Below are 25079 nucleotides of genomic sequence, written 5' to 3' on the forward strand. Positions count from 1 at the left end.
TGCAGTGAATAGAACCTCCTGGATGGTCAGAGCCGCCGGGGCAGAGCTAGTTCATCAGGACCTATTAGAACCTGTGGGACGGGATCTGGACCATCAGGACTTTTTTTTTTTAATCCACAGGTTCTAGTAAAGGTTCTGGTAGCTTGGTTCTGATCCGGTCTGACCCCGGATGATCTATGACATGGAGGTTCTGTGGAATGACCCACTTGACATTATCAGTGGTGTCAGAGTGGGCAGGTGTCAGTGAAGAAGAACAGAACCATGCGGACTGGAACCATCAGAACAGAACCATCAGAACAGAACCATCAGAACAGGAACCATCATAACAGAACCAGCAGAAAAGAACCATCAGAACAGGAACCATCAGAACAGAACAAGCAGGGCAGTTGGACCTGAAGCAGGAACCATCAGAACAGGAACCATCAGAACAGAACCAGTAGGGCTGGAACCATCAGAACAGAACCTTGAGAACAGGAACCACCAGAACAGGAACCATCACAACAGAACTAGCAGAACAGGAACCATGAGAACAAGAACCATCAGAACCGAACAATCAGGGCTGGAACCATCAGAACAGAACCATCAGAACAGAACCAGTAGGGTAGGAACCATCACAACAGAACCATCATAAGTGGAACCATGAGAACAGGGACCATCAGAACAGAACCACCAGAACAGGAACCATCAGAACAGGAACCATCAGAACAGAACAAGTAGGGCTGGAACCATCAGAACAGAACCTTGAGAACAGGAACCACCAGAACAGGAACCATCAGAACAGAACCTTGAGAACAGGAACCACCAGAACAGGAACCATCAGAACAGAACAAGCAGGGCAGTTGGACCTGAAGCAAGAACCACCAGAACAGGAACCATCAGAACAGAACCATCAGAACAAGAACCAGCAGGGCAGTTGGACCTGAAGCAGGAACCACCAGAACAGGAACCATCAGAACAGAACCATCAGAACAAGAACCAGCAGGGCAGTTGGACCTGAAGCAAGAACCATCAGAACAAAACCATCAGGACTGGAACCATCATAACAGAACCATCATAAGTGGAACCATGAGAACAGGGACCATCAGAACAGGAACCATCAGAACAGAACAAGCAGGGCAGTTGGACCTGAAGCAGGAACCATCAGAACAGGAACCATTAGAACAGAACCAGTAGGGCTGGAACCATCAGAACAGAACCTTGAGAACAGGAACCACCAGAACAGGAACCATCAGAACAGAACTAGCAGAACAGGAACCATGAGAACAAGAACCATCAGAACCGAACAATCAGGGCTGGAACCATCAGAACAGAACCAGTAGGGTAGGAACCATCACAACAGAACCATCATAAGTGGAACCATGAGAACAGGGACCATCAGAACAGAACCACCAGAACAGGAACCATCAGAACAGGAACCATCAGAAGAGAACAAGCAAGGCAATTGGACCTGAAGCAGGAACCATCAGAACAGGAACCATCAGAACAGAACAAGTAGGGCTGGAACCATCAGAACAGAACCTTGAGAACAGGAACCACCAGAACAGGAACCATCAGAACAGAACAAGCAGGGCAGTTGGACCTGAAGCAGGAACCACCAGAACAGGAACCATCAGAACAGAACCAGCAGAACAAGAACCAGCAGGGCAGTTGGACCTGAAGCAAGAACCATCAGAACAAAACAATCAGGACTGGAACCATCATAACAGAACCAGCAGAAAAGAACCATCAGAACAGAACCAGCAGAACAGGAACCATCAGAACAGGAACCATCAGAACAGAACAAGCAGGGCAGTTGGACCTGAAGCAGGAACCATCAGAACAGGAACCATCAGAACAGAACCAGTAGGGCTGGAACCATCAGAACAGAACCTTGAGAACAGGAACCATCAGAACAGAACTAGCAGAACAGGAACCATGAGAACAAGAACCATCAGAACCGAACAATCAGAGTTGTAACCATCAGAACAGAACCATAAGAACAGGAACCATCAGAACAGAACCAGTAGGGTAGGAACCATCACAACAGAACCATCATAAGTGGAACCATGAGAACAGGGACCATCAGAACAGAACCACCAGAACAGGAACCATCAGAACAGGAACCATCAGAAGAGAACAAGCAAGGCAGTTGGACCTGAAGCAGGAACCATCAGAACAGGAACCATCAGAACAGAACAAGTAGGGCTGGAACCATCAGAACAGAACCTTGAGAACAGGAACCACCAGAACAGGAACCATCAGAACAGAACAAGCAGGGCAGTTGGACCTGAAGCAGGAACCACCAGAACAGGAACCATCAGAACAGAACCAGCAGAACAAGAACCAGCAGGGCAGTTGGACCTGAAGCAAGAACCATCAGAACAAAACCATCAGGACTGGAACCATCATAACAGAACCAGCAGAAAAGAACCATCAGAACAGAACCAGCAGAACAGGAACCATCAGAACAGAACCAGTAGGGTAGGAACCATCACAACAGAACCATCATAAGTGGAACCATGAGAACAGGGACCATTAGAACAGAACCACCAGAACAGGAACCATCAGAACAGGAACCATCAGAACAGAACAAGCAGGGCAGTTGGACCTGAAGCAGGAACCATCAGAACAGGAACCATCAGAACAGAACCAGTAGGGCTGGAACCATCAGAACAGAACCTTGAGAACAGGAACCATCAGAACAGAACTAGCAGAACAGGAACCATGAGAACAAGAACCATCAGAACCGAACAATCAGGGCTGTAACCATCAGAACAGAACCATAAGAACAGGAACCATCAGAACAGAACCAGTAGGGTAGGAACCATCACAACAGAACCATCATAAGTGGAACCATGAGAACAGGGACCATCAGAACAGAACCACCAGAACAGGAACCATCAGAACAGGAACCATCAGAAGAGAACAAGCAAGGCAGTTGGACCTGAAGCAGGAACCATCAGAACAGGAACCATCAGAACAGAACAAGTAGGGCTGGAACCATCAGAACAGAACCTTGAGAACAGGAACCACCAGAACAGGAACCATCAGAACAGAACAAGCAGGGCAGTTGGACCTGAAGCAGGAACCACCAGAACAGGAACCATCAGAACAGAACTAGCAGGGCAGTTGGACCTGAAGCAGGAACCATCGGTCTCTCTATCGATGCTTAGCTTCCTCTCTGAGCCGCCAGCTGACAGCTGAAAACCTGTTTCTACAAGATACTAAAAATTCTGCCCAAAGCTCCCGCCTTCAGCTCCAGCGGCGCCTCTGATTGGCTCAGACTGCCAGCGGAACTTCCTCCGGAGGCTCCTATTGGCTGCCTCCCCTGTCAATCAGCTCCCGGTGGTGGCTAGTCAGTTAAGCAGCAACAGATAACGCTTCTCCCCTCAGGGGACGTCAGGGAAAACGCTCCGTTAAACGCCTCTTTCTGCGGTACCGACAGCCGGGGAGGTGACCGGAACGAACCGGAGAAGCTCGGCTAACTCACCTGCTGACGCGTTTCTCTCCCGTCCGCTCAGAAATCCGCCTCAGAAAACTTTTCCAAGTTGGTCATCAGACAGAGCGCCCCACCTTTACCCGGACCTGCACAGATTGTCTATTGCAGTGAAGATGAGTCCTCTGAGGGAAGAATGTGGCCGAGGGAGGTTTCCGACTCTGATCACTGTGGCAACAAACAATAACTGCTCTCCCTGATACAGACCGACATTCCTCAAAACTTTGTTTGAACCACTGAAATAAAAATAAAAAAAGGACTAACAATCAGTTTTTACACGTTCAGGAACAACAATTCAAACTGTAGCGAGACATCTTCTACCATTACTCATCTTCGACAGACGCTGATAACATTAACAGGAAGTGACGCCACGGAATTCCTCTTCTTCAAAAAGCAGTGGAGCGTAACCGAAACCACACAACATGCAAATAAAATGATAACTATGCAAAATTAGCGTTAAACAGGAAAAATAATTAAACATAAAATAAATTAAAACGGGGGAAAAAATCCCAATAAAAAATAGCCTTTATTTTATTGCTTCATTCGGGTTTTATTTTGTACGTTTAAACAGATATGTCTATGCATCTATTTATACAAAAGTTTTTTAAATAAAATAAATATTAATTTAAATATATATAAAGTCAAGCCAAACCAACTTAAATAGAATTAATTAATTTATTAATTTAATCAAATTAAAACACTTTGATTTATATATAAATTCAATTAAAATACGAAAATTAAAAGTAAAATTGCATAAACAAATATTACAAAAATGTCTATATTTTTTTTCTGAAAAAAAAAATAAAAAAAAAAAAAAAATATATATATATATATATATATATATATATATATATATATATATATATATATATATATATATATATATATATATATATATATATATATATATATATATATATATGTGTGTGTGGGGGGGGCATGGGATCAGAGATTGCATGAATGATTGAAGCCTAAATTTGACTTTTGAAACTTCAACACCAAAATCGGCCAGAAGATGGCAGAAGTGCATCAATATCTTGTGTGTAACTCGTATACAGCTATATCTACTGGAACATCAGCTGTTGCCGTAGCTCAACCCAATTCTATTCAGTTTATTTCTATAGCTCCAATTCACATCATGTCATCTCAGGTCACTTTCCAGTTCACCAGATCATCCAGTCAGATTGATTCAAAGTTTTCTATCTAAGGAAAACCAGCTGATTGCATCAACTCATTGACTCTTCAGCAATCCCTCACACTAAGCATGCTTGTAGCGACAGTGGAGAGGAAAAACTCCCTTTGAACAGGAAGAAACCTCCAGCAGAACCAGGCTCAGTGTGAGCGGCCATCTGCTGAGGCCCACTGGGGTTCAAGGAGACAGAAGCAGACATAGAAAAAGAAGCATAGATACAAAAGGCAACTGTCAACCAGCTGTGGTACGCCATATCTCTAGAGCTTGAGGAAGATTTATCATTAAGCAAACTGAAAACAATCTATAATTGACCAACTCTCAACCTGGTTCAGATTATATGGCTACCTCAGATGCTTCCTCACCTTCTAGAGATAAACCAATCGCGGATAGAGGAGTGCTATTGATCTTATTTTTAATAAGATCAATCTTATTTATAAAGAATCCCATAAAATCATTGCTGCTAAGAGCAGGTGGAATGGACGGTTCAACAGAGCTATGGCTCTGGGTGAGTTTGGCAACTGTATTAAAAAGAAATCTAGGATTATTCTTATTCTCCTCTATTAATGAGGAGAAGTATGCTGCTATTGCTTTACAAAGGGTCCTCTTATACAGCAGTAAACCATTTTTCCAGACTTGGAAGGACTCCCGCAGGCCTGTGGAGCGATATTTTCTCTCCAGTTTCCTAGCATTTTGCTTCAAAGTACGCAGCTCTGCATTAAACCAAGGAGCAAGCTTTCTATTTTTAACGGTTTTCTTTTTCAAAGGAGCTGCGTTGTCTAAGGCAATACGCAGAGAACTAGCAACCCCATCAACAAAATCATCAACCTGTGAAGGGGAATAAGCTAAGCTTTTGCACTCTGCAGCACTGCTCAGCGACACAGAGGAGAGAGAAAGTGAAGCAGATTCTTTGAAATTTATAACTGCACTATCTGATAAAGATCTACTAAAATTGAACCTTCTTTTGGGGGAGGAGAACTCTGTTAAAGTAATCCTGAAGGTTATTAGAAAGTGGTCAGAGAGGACAGGGTTGTGAGGAAATACTGTTATTTCTTCACATTCTATGCCGTATGTCAGCACAAGATACAAAGTATGAAGATGAGAATGCGTGGGACTATTCACATTTTGAACAAAGCCAATAGTGTCTAAGATAGCATTAAAGGCTGCTCTTAAGCTATCGCCTTCAATGTCAGCATGGATGTTAAAATCTCCCACTATGATGACCCTGTCAGTATTTAATACCAAATCAGAAAGAAACTCTTGGATCAGGGAAATTAAGGGTTAAATGTTCAAAGAGTTGTAGGTATTAACTGTTTTGGGAGTAATCAGTAAGTCAGACTGGAAGATTGTTGCTACTCCTCCTCCTCGCCCAGAACTTCTGGGGATGTGAAAATGTAAATAGCTTGAAGGAGTTGCCTCATTTATGCTCACATAATCCTCTTGCTGCAGCCAGGTTTCTGTAAGGCAACACAAGTCAATGTGATTATCACAAATCAAGTCATTAACTAGTAGACTTTTAGAGGAAAGAGATCTTATGTTAAACAGTCACAGAATTATAATTTTAATCAGATTATCATGATTTACTCCGGGTCTGTCCAATGGGCTGTCAGGGTTTTGGAGGACTAATAAATTAAAATGGAGGATCTTCTGAAATGATTGAACCAGAACAGCTCCTCAAAGCAGGCTCCAGGTTGTAGTTCCAGATAACGGACAATAGATGGAGTCATTTCCCTCCCTGATCAAACCTCCAGGTTCCTCCAGCTGAAGCATCGCAGGGAGAGGAAAAACAAACCCAGAGCTGTTTGCATGCCGCTCCGGGTTATAATAACCACTGCGCGGAAGGTCGGAGGTTAAAGCAGCTTGATTTGGTTCACAGTTTTCACTAACAAATGTCTGGATGGCTCCAGCGCTCCCATTGGAACCAGCTGGATCATTTGACTGCCAGGACAACACTCATTTGGATGAGCTCTGGACTTCATTTTCCTGATTTTATTGGTGCTTTTAGAGAATTAACTGTGAGAAATAACAGCCCAGAGAACAGTTTGAGCCTAACCATCTGTTTTAAGATCAATAAAGCAGATTTTATTCACATTTTCTTCCTTTTCTGGCTCTAAATTTGAAGATCTGATAAAAATCCGAAGGGTAGATGTGAATATGTCAGGGCTTTAACCCTGAAATATTCCTAATTGTAATTGACTACATGCAATAATGGGTAAGGTGGAGGCAGAATCATGCTGTGGGGAAGTCAGGAAACCAACGACCTCCACAGTTCTCTGAATTCATCTTTGTAAAATGATTTTCCATCTGCTGTGCCCTGCTTGATCTGGGCAGCCTGGGTGAATTAAACCTCACCATAGCATGATGCTGCCACTACCATGCCCCACCGGCGTCATGTCTTGGTTTTCTAAAACTCAGCGTGTTGGTCAACATGGAAAAGTTCAGGGAGACTGAAATGCCTTTTTCTGGACACCAGAAGCGGAGGAAGAGGAGCTGCAGCTCAGTGATCTCTCTCTCTCCTCTGATTGGCCCCGCCCTCTCACCCCGGACCCCCCCCCCTCCTCCCCCCTCAGCTGTATATAAAAGTTTTCAGTTTGGTGAGTCTCCAGTTTTACGCACGCCAGGATGGAAAGCTTCCTCTGTGCGCTCCCCGCTCTTCCTCCTGTCCCCGTTGACGCTCCTCTCCGCAGCAGCTGCAGCCCGCAGGTCTCCACCGGATCCAACCCGAACATCTAGAGGCTCCTCTTTGGTTCTGACCTGGAAGGATGCTGCGGCAGGACGCGGCTCCGCTGCCCGTGAGGAATATGTTGACAGGACACCTGGAGGTGGGCTCAGGCTGACTTCAGAGCCAGAATCAGATCGGATCCACTTTCTGCTCGTTTCTGGAGGATCTCTGCTGGGATGTAATTTAAACTAGAGGCCACATCTGAGAGACGAGCCGCATCAGTGCGTCAGAGCGCATGGATCACTGATTCCCTCCTCTGGTTCCACTCACTCAGAAAATGACTAACTGTCTCCTGCGACTGGCTCTGCTCGTGGTTTGCGTCCTCTCCACCCGCTGCAGCGCCGCGCCGGAGGCCGAGGCCGGGGCGCACCCGGAGTCCTGCGCGTCCTGCGCCGCCTCCGCTCAGCTGGAGGACCCGGAGTCCGCGCGCGTGGACGGAGACTTCCTGGAGGCGGTGAAGAGGCACATCCTGAGCCGGCTGCAGCTGCGCGAGCGGCCCAACATCACGCACCCGCTGCCCAGGGCTGCCATGGTGACGGCGCTGCGCAAGCTGCACGCGGGGAAGCTGCGCGAGGACGGACGGGTGGAGATCCCCAACCTGGACGGACACCCGATGAGCAACGAGGTTCTGGAGGAGAGCTCCGAGATCATCAGCTTTGCGGAGAAAGGTCAGCTCAGGTTTCCGGGTTCGGTCCGCGGCTCGGGGCGCCGGATCGCTCCGAGCCGGTTTGTTGTGTCTGAGACAAAGAGGATTAGAGCAGGATTTTAATCCCAAACACTGGCTGGATGCTGCTTCCACTGGGAGGCTGGATCTCAGCCACCAGAAGCTGGTAAACCAGGAGCAGAAGAGTCCAAACAGGACAGATCTGGAACCAGATTTAAATGATTTAAATGCAAAACACTGAGAGGAAAACAGACGGAAGAGATCAGGGCCGCTGAAAAAATAAAAACAAGTTAACTGATTAAATCTGGTTTCACTACAATGAGGGAGAAAAGTCTGAATTCTGACTTTTTTTCTCAGAATTCTGATTTTTGTCCATATTATACTAAAATAAAATATAAAAATCAGTTAATTTATTTTTTTTATTGCCCTAATCCTCCTCTGTACTACAATGTTTCCTTCATGGTCAGAATTCTAAGAATAAAGTGAGAAAAAATTCTTAGATTAAAGTCGGACTTTAGAGATTAAAGTGAGAAAAAAAGTCAGAATTTTGTTTTTTTCCCTGCATATTATCCTGAAATAGAATTTAAAAATCAGTTAACTTTTATTTTATTTTTCCAGTGGCCCTAATCCCGGCTTTACAAAGCTGGATATTTGATTACATTCCGGTTTTGGTTACTCTGAGGACAGGTAAATCAGGAAATGGAAAATTGTTTATTTTTGGATCAAGTTTTCTGGGAATTTCTGTGGAGCAGCTTTTTGCATTTAGAGTCTTTAAACAAAATAATCAGGATAGTGACAGAAAAAAATCGCTTTATCCAAAGGAATCACATTCATGCGGGTTTTTCTTTAGGATAAAAGCTTTTCTTATGCTGCAGAAGAAGCGATTTAGATTCAGGAGACGAATCAACAAGCGTCTGAAATGTTAGTTTGAAGGCCTGTTGTTCAGGATCATGAATCAGAGCCAGATTCCCATAGGCTCTGTGACGCTCCAAGGCTCTCAGCTCCTGTTAAACATCAGTTTACTGATTTAAACTCCTGAATTTGTTAGAAATCCATCAGCAGCTTTGGTTTAAATCTCAGCTTCAGTGAGTATAGATCTGCTGCTATAGGCTTAGACTGCTGGAGGACATAGGGACCCCTTTTTCATCATTCTATCTCTATTCTCCCACTCTGCAGAATCTGTTAGTTCTATCTCTAACGTTCTCTGCCCCCCCCCCGGCTCATGGAAGGAAGCTGCTAACTTGTCCCTGCAGCTCCTCTCTTGCTGCAGTCTGCTGCCTGCTGGAGGCCTTTTCAGCCTCAGATGTTTCTCTCTGTGGACCTCTCCACCTCCAAGGAGGGCCGGCCAACTGGCAGCCTGACTCTGAGCGGCTGCCAGCAGGTCGATCTGGGGACGGGCCGCGGTTTCTGCCTGAAGAGGCTTGAAATGATCAGCAGCAGCACCTGCTTGGGTCTCCTCCATCCCCGCTGAAGGCTCTGAGCCGGTCTGTGAACCGGGCCCGTTTTGTTTTAGGTTGCTGTGCCGCCTGAATGCAGAGTGACGGGGGGGGGGGGGGGGGGGGGGGGGGGGGGGGGGGGGGGGGGGGGGGGGGTAGTGGCCCACAGTCTCAGTCAGGAAAAACATCTCTGCTTTGATGCACGTGGCCAAAAAGAAAAGAAATCTGGTTAAAAACGAGGGAAAAAACTTTTGTTGGAGTCGTTTCTCTGGCCGTCGTCATGGAAACGTTGCCTCATTCAGCTGAAATAACCTCAGCCTCTGCTTCAACCAAATATTAAAGACCTTTTTTTCATCTTAGTTAAAAAGAGCAGAACTTCAGCCGATCCTGGTCTCTGAGCAGCTCTGACCTCAGATCGTCTCCTTTTCTGCTGCAGCCTCAACATAAAATGTTATTTATCAGCTGATTTTCATAAACAAACAGCATATAAATACTCAGCTGAACATTGTTTCTCATTAAATGCCAGATTCTTTGGTTTAAAAACTGATTTATTTCTAACTTAATTTTAAGATAAAGTTGTTTGAATTTGATGTAACAGCAGATAAATAAAACTAGAGATTAATCCTCCTAAAGCGATCAATCTTTAAAGTTCTGAGAGGAGGAGCTCCACCACCAGAAGGTTCAGATGTTGCTTCAGTAGAGGAGCTGCATGCATGTTAAAGAGACAGCAGGAGGCTTCAGGAGTGAAGGAGGTGCCAGGTGTGTTTCTGCACCTGCAGCTGAGCTGCTCTCTGACGGTCTGCCTGTCGACTCACTGAGGCGTGAGCAGGTCTGACCCTCAAACATCTGGGTTCTGTTGCAACCTGCAGCGGGCTTCCTGGAGGCTCCGGCTGGTTCTGGGAAGGCGGGTCGATCTCTGAGGAGCTGCTGCTGGTTGGATCACCAGGAGTTCAGGAGGTTCAGACCCGGAGAACGACTCCTGATCAGCTGACAGCTGTCAGTCATGAGCTTCACCTACAGCGGCGCTGACTCTCACCTCCTCATCTCCTCTCAACTCCTCTCACCTCCTCATCTCCTCTCAACTCCTCTCCGCTCCTCTCAGCTCTTCTTAGCTCCTCTCACCTCCTCATCTCCTCTCAACTCCTCTCCGCTCCTCTCAGCTCTTCTTAGCTCCTCTCAGCTCCTCTCAGCTCCTCTCAGCTCCTCTCAGCTCTTCTTAGCTCCTCTCAGCTCTTCTTAGCTCCTCTCAGCTCCTCTCAGCTCTTCTTAGCTCCTCTCAGCTCCTCTCACCTCCTCTCAGCTCCTCTCAGCTCCTCTCACCTCCTCAACTCCTCTCAACTCCTCTCCGCTCCTCTCAGCTCTTCTTAGCTCCTCTCCGCTCCTCTCAGCTCCTCTCAACTCCTCAGCTCCTCTCAGCTCCTCTCAGCTCTTCTTAGCTCCTCTCACCTCCTCAGCTCCTCTCAACTCCTCAGCTCCTCTCAGCTCCTCTCCGTTCCTTAGCTCCTCAGCTCCTCTAAGTTCCTCTCCGCTCTTCTCAGCTCCTCTCAGCTCTTCTTAGCTCCTCTCACCTCCTCAGCTCCTCTCAGCTCCTCTCAGCTCCACTCAGCTCCTCTCAGCTCCTCTCAGCTCCTCTCAGCTCTTCTCTTAGCTCCTCTCAGCTCCTCTCAGCTCCTCTCAGCTCCTCTCAGCTCCTCTCAGCTCTTCTCTTAGCTCCTCTCAGCTCCTCTCAGCTCCTCTCACCTCCTCAACTCCTCTCAGCTCTTCTCTTAGCTCCTCTCAGCTCCTCTCAGCTCCTCTCACCTCCTCAACTCCTCTCAACTCCTCTCCGCTCCTCTCAGCTCCTCTAAGTTCCTCTCAGCTCCTCTCAGCTCCTCTCAGCTCCTCTAAGTTCCTCTCCGCTCTTCTCAGCTCCTCTCAACTCCTCAGCTCCTCTCAGCTCCTCTCCGTTCTTTAGCTCCTCAGCTCCTCTCCGCTCCTCTCAGCTCCTCTCAGCTCCTCAGCTCCTCAGCTCCTCTCCGCTCCTCTCAGCTCCTCTCACCTCCTCAGCTCCTCTAAGTTCCTCTCCGTTCCTTAGCTCCTCAGCTCCTCTCAGCTCCTCAGCTCCTCAGCTCCTCTCCGCTCTTCTCAGCTCCTCTCAGCTCTTCTTAGCTCCTCTCAGCTCCTCTCCGTTCTTTAGCTCCTCAGCTCCTCTCCGCTCCTCTCAGCTCCTCTCAGCTCCTCAGCTCCTCAGCTCCTCTCCGCTCCTCTCAGCTCCTCTCACCTCCTCAGCTCCTCTAAGTTCCTCTCCGTTCCTCTCAGCTCCTCTCACCTCCTCAGCTCCTCAGCTCCTCTAAGTTCCTCTCAGCTCCTCTAAGTTCCTCTCACCTCCTCAGCTCCTCTCAACTCCTCAGCTCCTCTCAGCTCCTCTCCGTTCCTTAGCTCCTCAGCTCCTCTAAGTTCCTCTCAGCTCTTCTTAGCTCCTCTCACCTCCTCAGCTCCTCTCAGCTCCTCTCAGCTCCACTCAGCTCCTCTCAGCTCCTCTCAGCTCCTCTCAGCTCTTCTCAGCTCCTCTCAGCTCCTCTCAGCTCTTCTCTTAGCTCCTCTTAGCTCCTCTCAGCTCCTCTCAGCTCCTCTCACCTCCTCAACTCCTCTTAGCTCCTCTTAGCTCCTCTCAGCTCCTCTCAGCTCTTCTCTTAGCTCCTCTTAGCTCCTCTCAGCTCCTCTCAGCTCCTCTCAGCTCTTCTCTTAGCTCCTCTTAGCTCCTCTCAGCTCCTCTCAGCTCCTCTCACCTCCTCAACTCCTCTTAGCTCCTCTTAGCTCCTCTCAGCTCCTCTCAGCTCCTCTCACCTCCTCAACTCCTCTCAGCTCTTCTTAGCTCCTCTCCGCTCCTCTCAGCTCCTCTCACCTCCTCAGCTCCTCTTAGCTCCTCTCAGCTCCTCTCAGCTCTTCTCACCTCCTCAACTCCTCTCAGCTCTTCTTAGCTCCTCTCCGCTCCTCTCAGCTCCTCTCACCTCCTCAGCTCCTCTAAGTTCCTCTCCGCTCTTCTCAGCTCCTCTCAACTCCTCAGCTCCTCTCAGCTCCTCTCCGTTCTTTAGCTCCTCAGTTCCTCTCAGCTCTTCTTAGCTCCTCTCAGCTCCTCAGCTCCTCTCAGCTCCTCTCAGCTCCTCTCAGCTCCTCTCAGCTCCTCAGCTCCTCAGCTCCTCTCCGCTCCTCTCAGCTCCTCTCACCTCCTCAGCTCCTCTCAGCTCCTCTCCGTTCTTTAGCTCCTCAGCTCCTCTCAGCTCCTCAGCTCCTCTAAGTTCCTCTCCACTCCTCTCAGCTCCTCTCACCTCCTCAGCTCCTCTCACCTCCTCAGCTCCTCTCACCTCCTCAGCTCCTCTAAGTCCTCTCCGCTCTTCTCAGCTCCTCTCAGCTCCTCTCAGCTCTTCTCAGCTCCTCTCAGCTCTTCTCAGCTCCTCTCACCTCCTCAGCTCCTCTCACCTCCTCAGCTCCTCTAAGTTCCTCTCCGCTCTTCTCAGCTCCTCTCAGCTCTTCTCAGCTCCTCTCACCTCCTCAGCTCCTCTAAGTTCCTCTCAGCTCTTCTCAGCTCCTCTCAGTTCCTCTCAGCTCCTCTCAGCTCCTCTCACCTCCTCAGCTCCTCTCACCTCCTCAGCTCCTCTAAGCTCCTCTCAGCTCCTCTCCGTTCTTTAGCTCCTCAGCTCCTCTCAGCTCCTCAGCTCCTCTAAGTTCCTCTCCACTCCTCTCAGCTCCTCTCACCTCCTCAGCTCCTCTCACCTCCTCAGCTCCTCTCACCTCCTCAGCTCCTCTAAGTTCCTCTCCGCTCTTCTCAGCTCCTCTCAGCTCCTCTCAGCTCTTCTCAGCTCCTCTCAGCTCCTCTCAGCTCTTCTCAGCTCCTCTCACCTCCTCAGCTCCTCTCAGCTCCTCTCCGTTCCTTAGCTCCTCAGCTCCTCTCAGCTCTTCTTAGCTCCTCTCACCTCCTCAGCTCCTCTCAGGTCCTCTCAGCTCCTCTCCGTTCCTTAGCTCCTCAGTTCCTCTCCGCTCTTCTCAGCTCCTCTCAGCTCCTCTCAGCTCCTCTCCGTTCCTTAGCTCCTCAGCTCCTCTCAGCTCTTCTTAGCTCCTCTCACCTCCTCAGCTCCTCTCAGGTCCTCTCAGCTCCTCTCCGTTCCTTAGCTCCTCAGTTCCTCTCCGCTCTTCTCAGCTCCTCTCAGCTCCTCTCAGCTCCTCTCCGTTCCTTAGCTCCTCAGCTCCTCTCAGCTCTTCTTAGCTCCTCTCACCTCCTCAGCTCCTCTAAGTTCCTCTCCACTCCTCTCAGCTCCTCTCACCTCCTCAGCTCCTCTCACCTCCTCAGCTCCTCTCACCTCCTCAGCTCCTCTAAGTTCCTCTCCGCTCTTCTCAGCTCCTCTCAGCTCCTCTCAGCTCCTCTCAGCTCCTCTCCGTTCCTTAGCTCCTCAGCTCCTCTCAGCTCTTCTTAGCTCCTCTCACCTCCTCAGCTCCTCTAAGTTCCTCTCAGCTCCTCTCCGTTCCTTAGCTCCTCAGTTCCTCTCCGCTCTTCTCAGCTCCTCTCAGCTCCTCTCAGCTCCTCTCCGTTCCTTAGCTCCTCAGCTCCTCTCAGCTCTTCTTAGCTCCTCTCACCTCCTCAGCTCCTCTAAGTTCCTCTCCACTCCTCTCAGCTCCTCTCACCTCCTCAGCTCCTCTCACCTCCTCAGCTCCTCTCACCTCCTCAGCTCCTCTAAGTTCCTCTCCGCTCTTCTCAGCTCCTCTCAGCTCCTCTCAGCTCTTCTCAGCTCCTCTCAGCTCCTCTCAGCTCTTCTCAGCTCCTCTCACCTCCTCAGCTCCTCTCAGCTCCTCTCCGTTCCTTAGCTCCTCAGCTCCTCTCAGCTCTTCTTAGCTCCTCTCACCTCCTCAGCTCCTCTCAGGTCCTCTCAGCTCCTCTCCGTTCCTTAGCTCCTCAGTTCCTCTCCGCTCTTCTCAGCTCCTCTCAGCTCCTCTCAGCTCCTCTCCGTTCCTTAGCTCCTCAGCTCCTCTCAGCTCTTCTTAGCTCCTCTCACCTCCTCAGCTCCTCTAAGTTCCTCTCAGCTCTTCTCAGCTCCTCTCAGCTCCTCTCAGCTCCTCTCCGTTCCTTAGCTCCTCAGCTCCTCTCAGCTCTTCTTAGCTCCTCTCACCTCCTCAGCTCCTCTCAGCTCCTCTCTGCTCCTCAGCTCAGGCCTTTGGGGAAGCAAGCAGGGAAACAAAGAGCTTCTGTTCTCCTCCAGAAAAGAAAACATTTTTCTTCTTCTTCTTCTGTTCAGAGGAGAAGCTGAATAAATCTGAGAGCTTCTCATTCCTCCTGCTTTATCTGCAGCCATTCATCAGATTTCCAGGCAGCGATCTGAGCTCAAACATGTAGATGAATCTGTTCTATCTGCTTTACTGGGAACCAGCCATTCGTCAGTTTAAAAACAACTTTTAAAAAACTTTAATGATGTTTTCACTGCAAAACAATGACCTTAAATAACCTTAAATTACCTTAAAATAACCTGAAATAACCTTAAATGAGCTTAAAATTACCTTAAACGACCTTGAATGACATCAAATGAGCAACCTGAAACAACCTTAAATAACCTCAAATTACCTTAAAATAACCTAAAACAACCTTAAATAACCTTACATGAGCTTAAAATAACCTTAAATGACCTGAAATAACCTTAAAATACCATAAAATGACTTTAAATAATCTTAAATTACCTTAAACGACTTTGAATAACATAAAATTAGCTTTAAATGACCCTAAACGGCCTTAAATTACCTTGACATAACCTTAAACAACCTTAAATAACCTTACATGAGCTTAAAATAACCTTAAATTACCTTGAAATAACCTTAAACGACCTTAATAAACCTTAAATTAACTTAAATAACCTTAAATGACCTTGAATAACCTTAAACGACCTTAATAAACCTTAGATTAACTTGAATAACCCTAAATAACCTTGAATAACCTTAAATGAGCTTAAACGACCTTAAATGTCTTTAAATAACCTTAAATTACCTTAAACGACCTTGAGTGACCTTAAACGGCCTTAATTAACCTGAAATTACCTTAAAATAACCTTAAACAACCTTAAATAACTTTAAACAACCTTAAATTTCCGTAAAACAACCTTGAATAACCTTAAATGACTTTAAATAACCTTAAATTAAAACCTTAAATAACGTGAAGCGACCTCAGATGACACAGCCACCCATTACTGCTGCTAAAGCTTTTATTTTAATTGTAATATTTATCACCTTAAACCTGAAAGTTTTTTAATGGATTTTATTTTCTAAACCAACTGATTAGCTGGACTTTGACTAGACCAACCCCCGCCATCGTATCTCTGCCGTATGTTCGGTCTCATTGACCTGCAGGAATTGGACCCTCAACCAAACTCTAATGACCTCTAATGACCTCTGAGCCCCCCTGGCCCAGCATGACGCTGCCACCACCGTGTCTATGGAACGTTTTGTTCAGGATGACGTTCAGCGTTGCTTTGATAACAGATAAAGTTTTATTTTTTTTCCTGATTCCAAACTTCTTGATCTGATCACATTAAGCTCAGTTAACAATAAATAAAGTGAGGCACTGCGGGAACTAGAGCATTAATGGAACGTCAGCCTCTTAACGCTTCTGATCGCGGTGGGCGGGGCTAAGCTTCAATGCTGGGAGGTCTCTGGTTCAAATCTCAGCTGGAGTCTTTGTGCATGAAGTTGGCATGTTCCTTCTATTCAGACCAAAACATGCCTTTTAGATTAATTGGCCACTTCAAATTGTCCTTTTGTGTGCCCCCCCACCCCCTCCCACAGTGGGTCATTCTGACCCGGCCCTCCGGCGTCTCCTTCAACTGACGGATTAATCACTTTACTAAAGTTGCTGTTATAACAGTAAACTGTTTTTCTTGGGTAGTTTTTCTTGTTCACTTATTCGTGTTGACCAGTAGGTGGCGGTACCTCTGCTGGCCTGTTCATACTACAATTTCAGTCTGGTTTGAGTCAAAGCTCCCCTACTGGGAACCAGTTAAACCATTGAAATGCCATCACAGATCGAAACAACAACTCCCATATCCTTTTTCCTCGTCTTTGACGCAACTCTGTTTCTTCTTCTGCTCCCCAGATGATCTGGTCACGTCCAAATCCAGCCTGTTCTTCCTGATTTCTAATGAGGGCAACCAGAACCTCCACGTGACCCAGGCCACCCTCTGGCTCTACTTCAAGCTGCTGCCGTCCCCCGGCGAGGTGCGCGGGAAGAGGAAGGCGACGGTGAAGGTGTACTACCAGGAGCCGGGCCTGGGCAGCAGGTGGGACCTGGTGGAGAAGAGGGTGGAGCTGCGGCGCAGCGGCTGGCACACCTTCTCGCTCACGGACGCCGTCCGGTTGGCGTTTGAAAAGAGTGACAACCGGCGGCAGAACCTGGACATTCGCTGCGAAGGCTGCGAGGCGGAGGGTGTGGTGCCGGTCCTGATGAACCTCAAAGACGAGTCCCACCGGCCCTTCCTGGTGGTGCGGGCCAGGCAGGCCGACAGCAAGCACCGCATCCGCAAGCGGGGGCTGGAGTGCGACGGCAGCAGCCAGCTGTGCTGCCGGCAGCAGTTCTACATAGACTTCCGGGTGATCGGCTGGAACGACTGGATCATCGCGCCGTCGGGATACTTTGGGAACTACTGTGAGGGGAACTGCCCGGCCTACATGGCGGGCGTCCCCGGCTCCGCCTCTTCCTTTCACACGGCCGTGGTGAACCAGTACCGCATGAGGGGGATGAGCCCCGGCTCCATGAACTCCTGCTGCATCCCCACCAAGCTCAGCACCATGTCCATGCTGTACTTCGACGACGAGTACAACATCGTGAAGCGCGACGTCCCCAACATGATCGTGGACGAGTGCGGCTGCGCTTGACTCTTTGCTTCCTGTCTATTTAACTCAAGAACTCGGCAGATTAACGACTTTTACAACGAAAAAGTGAATATAAAAACAGAATATTTATGAAGACCGGAGAAAACACAAACTCGCATGTATGTCTGCACAAAACCCTGTATATATATTTATGTTTGTTGCTCCACTTTCTGTCCGATCTTCCAAAATCTGCTCCGCTTGGCAAACAATCGACTCCAGCCGGTCCTCACTAGATATCTCCAAGATTGTGAGGACAGTGTTGGTACATCCAGCCTTGTTCACAGCAGTATATTTAAGTTGTATGAATCAAGGGAAACTTCTCCACAGGAAGAGTGGAGAGCCTTAAGTGAGTCCCATTCGTTCCTCTCTACATGGAACACACACTGACGGTGCAAGTTCTGCCAACCTACAGCACTTCTGGCCTTAAGTTCTTCTATTACGCCACAGAAACTGGACATCCGGTCCAACAGGACCACCGACTCTAACTCTAGATATCTGTCCACAAAATCCTCCTCCAGAGAGCAGGAGTCAGAGAGGAGACACCAGAGGTCAGAGGTAGAGTCCAACCGACGCTGGCGAGGAGATCCTGACAATCGAGAGGTTCCCGCGCACCTAAAAGTTGCCCGAACCTCTCAAGGTTAGATGAAATACGGCATTTATTTCTCTGAAATTAAGAATTTGAAGATGTAATCTTACTTCTCAACATTGGCATTGTCAACCTACCTGGTTATCTTGATATGTTGTCATCGTTGACCTGAATGTCTACGCTTTGGTGTTCGTCGGTCTTTTACTGACCTGCCGCTGACTAAAAGTCAGGAGGTTCATGTTCTTGGAGTGGATGACTTTAAGGACTCTCCCATCAGTAAACACCTGTAGAAATTATATTTTCTTGCACTTAAAACATAAAACAAAGTTGTGGCCAAAATTTTCACCTTTAATGTTCCAAACATCTCTGTCCAACTGGTAGATTCATGTCCTCACGTTCAGCACTTATAGACATCTGGGGAACTTCCTGGTTCACTTTCTTTGCCAGCATCGTTAGAAGTTGCCATATTCAGGACACCCCCCCGCCCCCCCATGCACACGTTTGAAGCACTTGCTGATTGATTTGCCTTTATGGAGCCCAGAGTAGCCCTTCATCACCAGACACTGTCCCCTTTGAAAGTGCCGCATGAGCTATGCAAAATGTAAAAGGTACCCATATGATCAACGAGCTCAACTGAAAAGGTGACAAACTTCCACCCTGTACTTGAAATGTGGGCGGAGGCGGGTCGGCTGCAGGCTGGAGGGTCTGGACAAAAACACAGGACATGTTTCTGAGGAGTATTCCCGGGCTGGAGGTGTCGTTAGTCACCTACAACCTGATGCTAGGTTCAATTTACATTTGAGGAAGTTTAATCAATGAATCAGCAACTAAACAGGACTTTAATGAAGAGAAACACATTATGTCCCATAACTTAGTAGGGTTCAAATGAACAAATTGTTTATTTTAGGGTATAATTGTTGTCTGTAGCTAATTGGCTGGTTTTCCTCCTGGTCTATGGTGTCCAGAGGTGGGTACAAAAATATTACTTTTAGGAGTAATTTTAATGTGTCATACTTCTTACTTTTACCTGAGTAATACTCTTGTTAAGTATTGTTACTCCTACTTGAGTATATTTTCTGACTACCCTATAATCAGTGACAATGGCGCAACCAGGGGTTGGCCACGGCCACCACTGGCCACCCCACTGGTCGCCCCACTGACCGCCCCACTGGCCACCCCACTGGTCGCCCCACTGACCGCCCCACTGGCCACCCCACTGGTTGTCCCACTGGCCGCCCCACTGACCACCCCACTGGTTGTCCCATCCCCACTGGCCGCCCCACTGGCCACCCCACTGGTCGCCCCACTGACCGCCCACTGGCCACCCCATGGTCGCCACCCACTGACAGCCCCCACTGCCACACTGACCGCCCCACTGGTCCCCCACTGGCCACCCCACTGGCCAACCCCACTGGTCGCCCACTGACCGCCCCACTGGACGCCCCACTGACCCCCACTGGCCGCCCCACTGGCCCCACTGGTGCCCCACTGCCGCCCACTGGACCCCCACTGGTCCCACTGGCCGCCCCACTGGCCCCCCACTGGTGTCCCACTGCGCCCCACTGACACCCCACTGGCCACCACCCACTGGTCACCCCACTGACCGCCCACTGGCCACCCCACTGGTGCCCACTGTGCCCCATGCCGCCCCACTGCCACCCACTGCCCGCCACTGACCGCCCCACTGCCACCCCACTGGTGCCCCACTGGTGCCCCATGGTCGCCCCTGCGCCCCACTGACCGCCCCACTGGCCACCCCACTGGTCGCCCACTGACCACCCACTGACCACCCACTGCCCCCATGACAGCCCCACTGGTCGCCCCACTGACCGCCCCACTGACCACCCACTGGTCGCCCCCCACTGCCACCCCATGGTCGCCCCCACTGACCGCCCACTGGCCACCCCACTGTCGCCCCATGACCGCCCACTGCCACCCCACTGCCCCCACTGCCCCCACTGCGCCCCATGACCCCCACTGGTCGCCCCACTGACCGCCCACTGCCACCCACTGCCCCCACTGCGCCCACGGTCGCCCCACTGACCCCCACTGGCCACCCCACTGGTCGCCCCACTGACCGCCCCACTGACCGCCCCACTGGGCCCCCCACTGACCGACCCCACTGACGCCCCATGCCCCCCACTGGGCGCCCCACTGACCCCCACTGGTCGCCCCACTGCGCCCACTGCCCCCACTGGTCGCCCATGACCGCCCCACCGCCCCACTGCCACTCCCCACTGCCCCCCACTGACCGCCCCATGTCGCCCACTGACCCCCCACTGACCACCCACTGGTCGCCCCACTGACCCCCCACGGTCGCCCCACTGACCGCCCACTGCACCCCCTGACACCCCACTGGTCGCCCCATGCCGCCCCACTGACCGCCCCACTGACCACCCCACTGGTCGCCCCACTGACCGCCCCACTGAACCCACGCCCCACTGACCACCCCATGACCCCACTGACACCCAAATGACCAACGACCCACTGGTCGCCCCACTGACCGCCCACTGACCCCCCACTGACCACCCCACTGACCGCCCCACTGCCGCCCCACTGGCCAAGGGCCCCACTGACCGCCCCACTGCGGGTACGGAGCTGGCGCCCCCGACCCATGACCACCCCACTGACCCCCCACTGACCCCCCACTGACGCCCCACTGACCGCCCCACTGCACCCCCGGTCGCCCCACTGGACCGCCCCCCACTGACCACCCCACTGGTACTGCCCCACTGACCGCCCCATGACCCCCCACTGACCGCCCCACTGGCCATGCCACCCCACTGGTCGCCCCACTGACCGCCCCACTGGCCACCCCACTGGTCGCCCCACTGACCGCCCCACTGCCACCCACTGGTGCCCACTGGCCGCCCCACTGACCACCCCACTGGTTGTCCCACTGGCCGCCCCACTGGCCACCCCACTGACCGCCCCACTGGCCACCCCACTGGTTGTCCCACTGGTTGTCCCACTGGCCGCCCCACTGGCCACCCCACTGGTTGTCCCACTGGTCGCCCCACTGACCGCCCCACTGGCCACCCCACTGGTCGCCCCACTGACCGCCCCACTGGTCGCCCCACTGACCGCCCCACTGGCCAACCCACTGGTCGCCCCACTGACCGCCCCACTGGCCACCCCACTGGTCGCCCCACTGACCGCCCCACTGGTTGTCCCACTGGCCGCCCCACTGGTCGCCCCACTGACCGCCCCACTGGCCACCCCACTGGTCGCCCCACTGACCGCCCCACTGACCGCCCCACTGGTCGCCCCACTGACCGCCCCACTGGCCACCCCACTGGTCGCCCCACTGACCGCCCCACTGGCCACCCCACTGGTCGCCCCACTGACCGCCCCACTGGCCACCCCACTGGTCGCCCCACTGACCGCCCCACTTGCCACCCCACTGGTTGTCCCACTGGCCGCCCCACTGGCCACCCCACTGGTTGTCCCACTGGTGGTCCCACTGGCCACCCCACTGGTTGTCCCACTGGCCACCCCACTGGTTGTCCCACTGGTTGTCCCACTGACCGCCCCACTGACCGCCCCACTGGCTGTCCCACTGGCCGCCCCACTGGCCACCCCACTGGTTGTCCCACTGGTTGTCCCACTGGTTGTCCCACTGGTTGTCCCACTGGCCGCCCCACTGGTTGTCCCACTGGTGGTCCCACTGGCCACCCCACTGGTTGTCCCACTGGTTGTCCCACTGGCCACCCCACTGGTTGTCCCACTGGTGGTCCCACTGGCCACCCCACTGGTTGTCCCACTGGTTGTCCCACTGGCCGCCCCACTGGCCACCCCACTGGTTGTCCCACTGGTCGCCCCACTGACCGCCCCACTGGCCACCCCACTGGTCGCCCCACTGACCGCCCCACTGGCCACCCCACTGGTTGTCCCACTGGCCGCCCCACTGACCACCCCACTGGTTGTCCCACTGGCCGCCCCACTGGCCACCCCACTGGTTGTCCCACTGGTCGCCCCACTGACCGCCCCACTGGCCACCCCACTGGTCACCCCACTGACCGCCCCACTGGCCACCCCACTGGTTGTCCCACTGGTTGTCCCACTGGCCGCCCCACTGGCCACCCCACTGGTTGTCCCACTGGTCGCCCCACTGGTCGCCCCACTGACCGCCCCACTGGTCGCCCCACTGACCACCCCACTGGCCACCCCACTGGTCGCCCCACTGACCGCCCCACTGGCCACCCCACTGGTCGCCCCACTGACCGCCCCACTGACCACCCCACTGGTCGCCCCACTGACCGCCCCACTGGTCACCCCACTGACCGCCCCACTGACCACCCCACTGGTCGCCCCACTGACCGCCCCACTGGTCGCCCCACTGGCCGCCCCACTGGCCACCCCACTGGTCGCCCCACTGACCGCCCCACTGACCGCCCCACTGACCGCCCCACTGACCGCCCCACTGGCCACCCCACTGGTTGCCCCACTGGCCGCCCCACTGACCACCCCACTGGTTGTCCCACTGGCCGCCCCACTGGCCACCCCACTGGTTGTCCCACTGGTCGCCCCACTGACCGCCCCACTGGCCACCCCACTGGTCACCCCACTGACCGCCCCACTGGCCACCCCACTGGTCGCCCCACTGACCGCCCCACTGGCCACCCCACTGGTTGTCCCACTGGTTGTCCCACTGGTTGTCCCACTGGCCGCCCCACTGGCCACCCCACTGGTCACCCCCACTGACCGCCCCACTGGCCACCCCACTGGTTGTCCCACTGGTTGTCCCACTGGTCGCCCCACTGGTCGCCCCACTGGCCACCCCACTGGTCGCCCCACTGACCGCCCCACTGACCACCCCACTGGTCGCCCCACTGACCGCCCCACTGGTCGCCCCACTGACCGCCCCACTGACCACCCCACTGGTCGCCCCACTGGCCACCCCACTGGTCGCCCCACTGACCGCCCCACTGGCCACCCCACTGGTCGCCCCACTGACCGCCCCACTGGCCACCCCACTGGTCGCCCCACTGGCCACCCCACTGGTCGCCCCACTGACCGCCCCACTGGTCGCCCCACTGACCGCCCCACTGGCCACCCCACTGGTCGCCCCACTGACCGCCCCACTGGTCGCCCCACTGACCGCCCCACTGGCCACCCCACTGGTCGCCCCACTGACCGCCCCACTGGCCGCCCCACTGGTCGCCCCACTGGCCGCCCCACTGGTCGCCCCACTGGCCGCCCCACTGGTCGCCCCACTGACCGCCCCACTGGTCGCCCCACTGGTCGCCCCACTGGTCGCCCCACTGGTCGCCCCACTGACCGCCCCACTGGTCACCCCACTGGCCACCCCACTGGTCGCCCCACTGACCGCCCCACTGGTCGCCCCACTGACCGCCCCACTGGCCACCCGACTGGTCGCCCCACTGACCGCCCCACTGGTCGCCCCACTGACCGCCCCACTGGTCGCCCCACTGACCGCCCCACTGGTCGCCCCACTGACCGCCCCACTGGCCACCCGATTGGTCGCCCCACTGACCACCCCACTGGTCGCCCCACTGACCGCCCCACTGACCACCCCACTGGTCGCCCCACTGACCACCCCACTGGTCACCCCACTGACCGCCCCACTGACCGCCCCACTGACCGCCCCACTGGTCGCCCCACTGACCGCCCCACTGACCGCCCCACTGACCACCCCACTGACCGCCCCACTGACCGCCCCACTGACCACCCCACTGGTCGCCCCACTGACCGCCCCACTGACCACCCCACTGGTCGCCCCACTGACCGCCCCACTGACCGCCCCACTGACCACCCCACTGACCGCCCCACTGACCACCCCACTGACCGCCCCACTGACCGCCCCACTGACCACCCCACTGACCGCCCCACTGACCACCCCACTGACCGCCCCACTGACCGCCCCACTGACCACCCCACTGGTCGCCCCACTGACCGCCCCACTGACCACCCCACTGGTCGCCCCACTGACCGCCCCACTGACCGCCCCACTGACCACCCCACTGACCGCCCCACTGACCACCCCACTGACCACCCCACTGGTCGCCCCACTGACCGCCCCACTGACCACCCCACTGGTCGCCCCACTGACCGCCCCACTGACCACCCCACTGACCACCCCACTGGTCGCCCCACTGACCGCCCCACTGACCACCCCACTGACCACCCCACTGGTCGCCCCACTGACCGCCCCACTGACCGCCCCACTGACCACCCCACTGACCGCCCCACTGACCACCCCACTGACCGCCCCACTGACCGCCCCACTGACCACCCCACTGACCACCCCACTGGTCGCCCCACTGACCGCCCCACTGACCACCCCACTGGTCGCCCCACTGACCGCCCCACTGACCGCCCCACTGACCGCCCCACTGACCGCCCCACTGACCGCCCCACTGACCGCCCCACTGACCACCCCACTGACCACCCCACTGGTCGCCCCACTGACCGCCCCACTGACCTCCCCACTGGTCGCCCCACTGACCGCCCCACTGACCACCCCACTGACCACCCCACTGGTCGCCCCACTGACCGCCCCACTGACCACCCCACTGACCACCCCACTGGTCGCCCCACTGACCGCCCCACTGACCGCCCCACTGACCACCCCACTGACCGCCCCACTGACCACCCCACTGACCACCCCACTGGTCGCCCCACTGACCGCCCCACTGACCGCCCCACTGACCACCCCACTGACCGCCCCACTGGTCGCCCCACTGGTCGCCCCACTGACCGCCCCACTGACCGCCCCACTGACCACCCCACTGACCGCCCCACTGACCGCCCCACTGACCACCCCACTGGTCGCCCCACTGACCGCCCCACTGACCACCCCACTGGTCGCCCCACTGACCGCCCCACTGACCGCCCCACTGACCACCCCACTGGTCGCCCCACTGGTCGCCCCACTGACCGCCCCACTGACCACCCCACTGGTCGCCCCACTGACCGCCCCACTGACCACCCCACTGGTCGCCCCACTGACCGCCCCACTGACCACCCCACTGGTCGCCCCACTGACCGCCCCACTGACCACCCCACTGGTCGCCCCACTGACCGCCCCACTGACCACCCCACTGGTCGCCCCACTGACCGCCCCACTGACCGCCCCACTGACCACCCCACTGGTCGCCCC

The 25079-nt window shown here is 53.6% G+C and overlaps 1 protein-coding gene across 1 annotated transcript; it reads left to right on the plus strand.

Moving 5' to 3' along the window:
• Positions 1 to 7260: 7260 nt before the first annotated feature.
• On the plus strand, positions 7261 to 18809 carry LOC119795386 (inhibin beta B chain-like). The gene is made up of 2 exons (XM_038303379.1): positions 7261 to 8054; positions 16595 to 18809. The coding sequence occupies exons 1-2, from the start codon at positions 7664 to 7666 to the stop codon at positions 17371 to 17373; spliced, it is 1170 nt and encodes a 389-aa protein (XP_038159307.1). The 5' UTR covers positions 7261 to 7663; the 3' UTR covers positions 17374 to 18809.
• The last annotated feature ends 6270 nt before the right edge of the window (positions 18810 to 25079 follow it).

Source organism: Cyprinodon tularosa, unplaced genomic scaffold (genome assembly GCF_016077235.1).
Source record: "Cyprinodon tularosa strain WSP-4 unplaced genomic scaffold, ASM1607723v1 ctg1135, whole genome shotgun sequence".
Taxonomy (NCBI): Eukaryota; Metazoa; Chordata; class Actinopteri; order Cyprinodontiformes; family Cyprinodontidae; genus Cyprinodon; species Cyprinodon tularosa.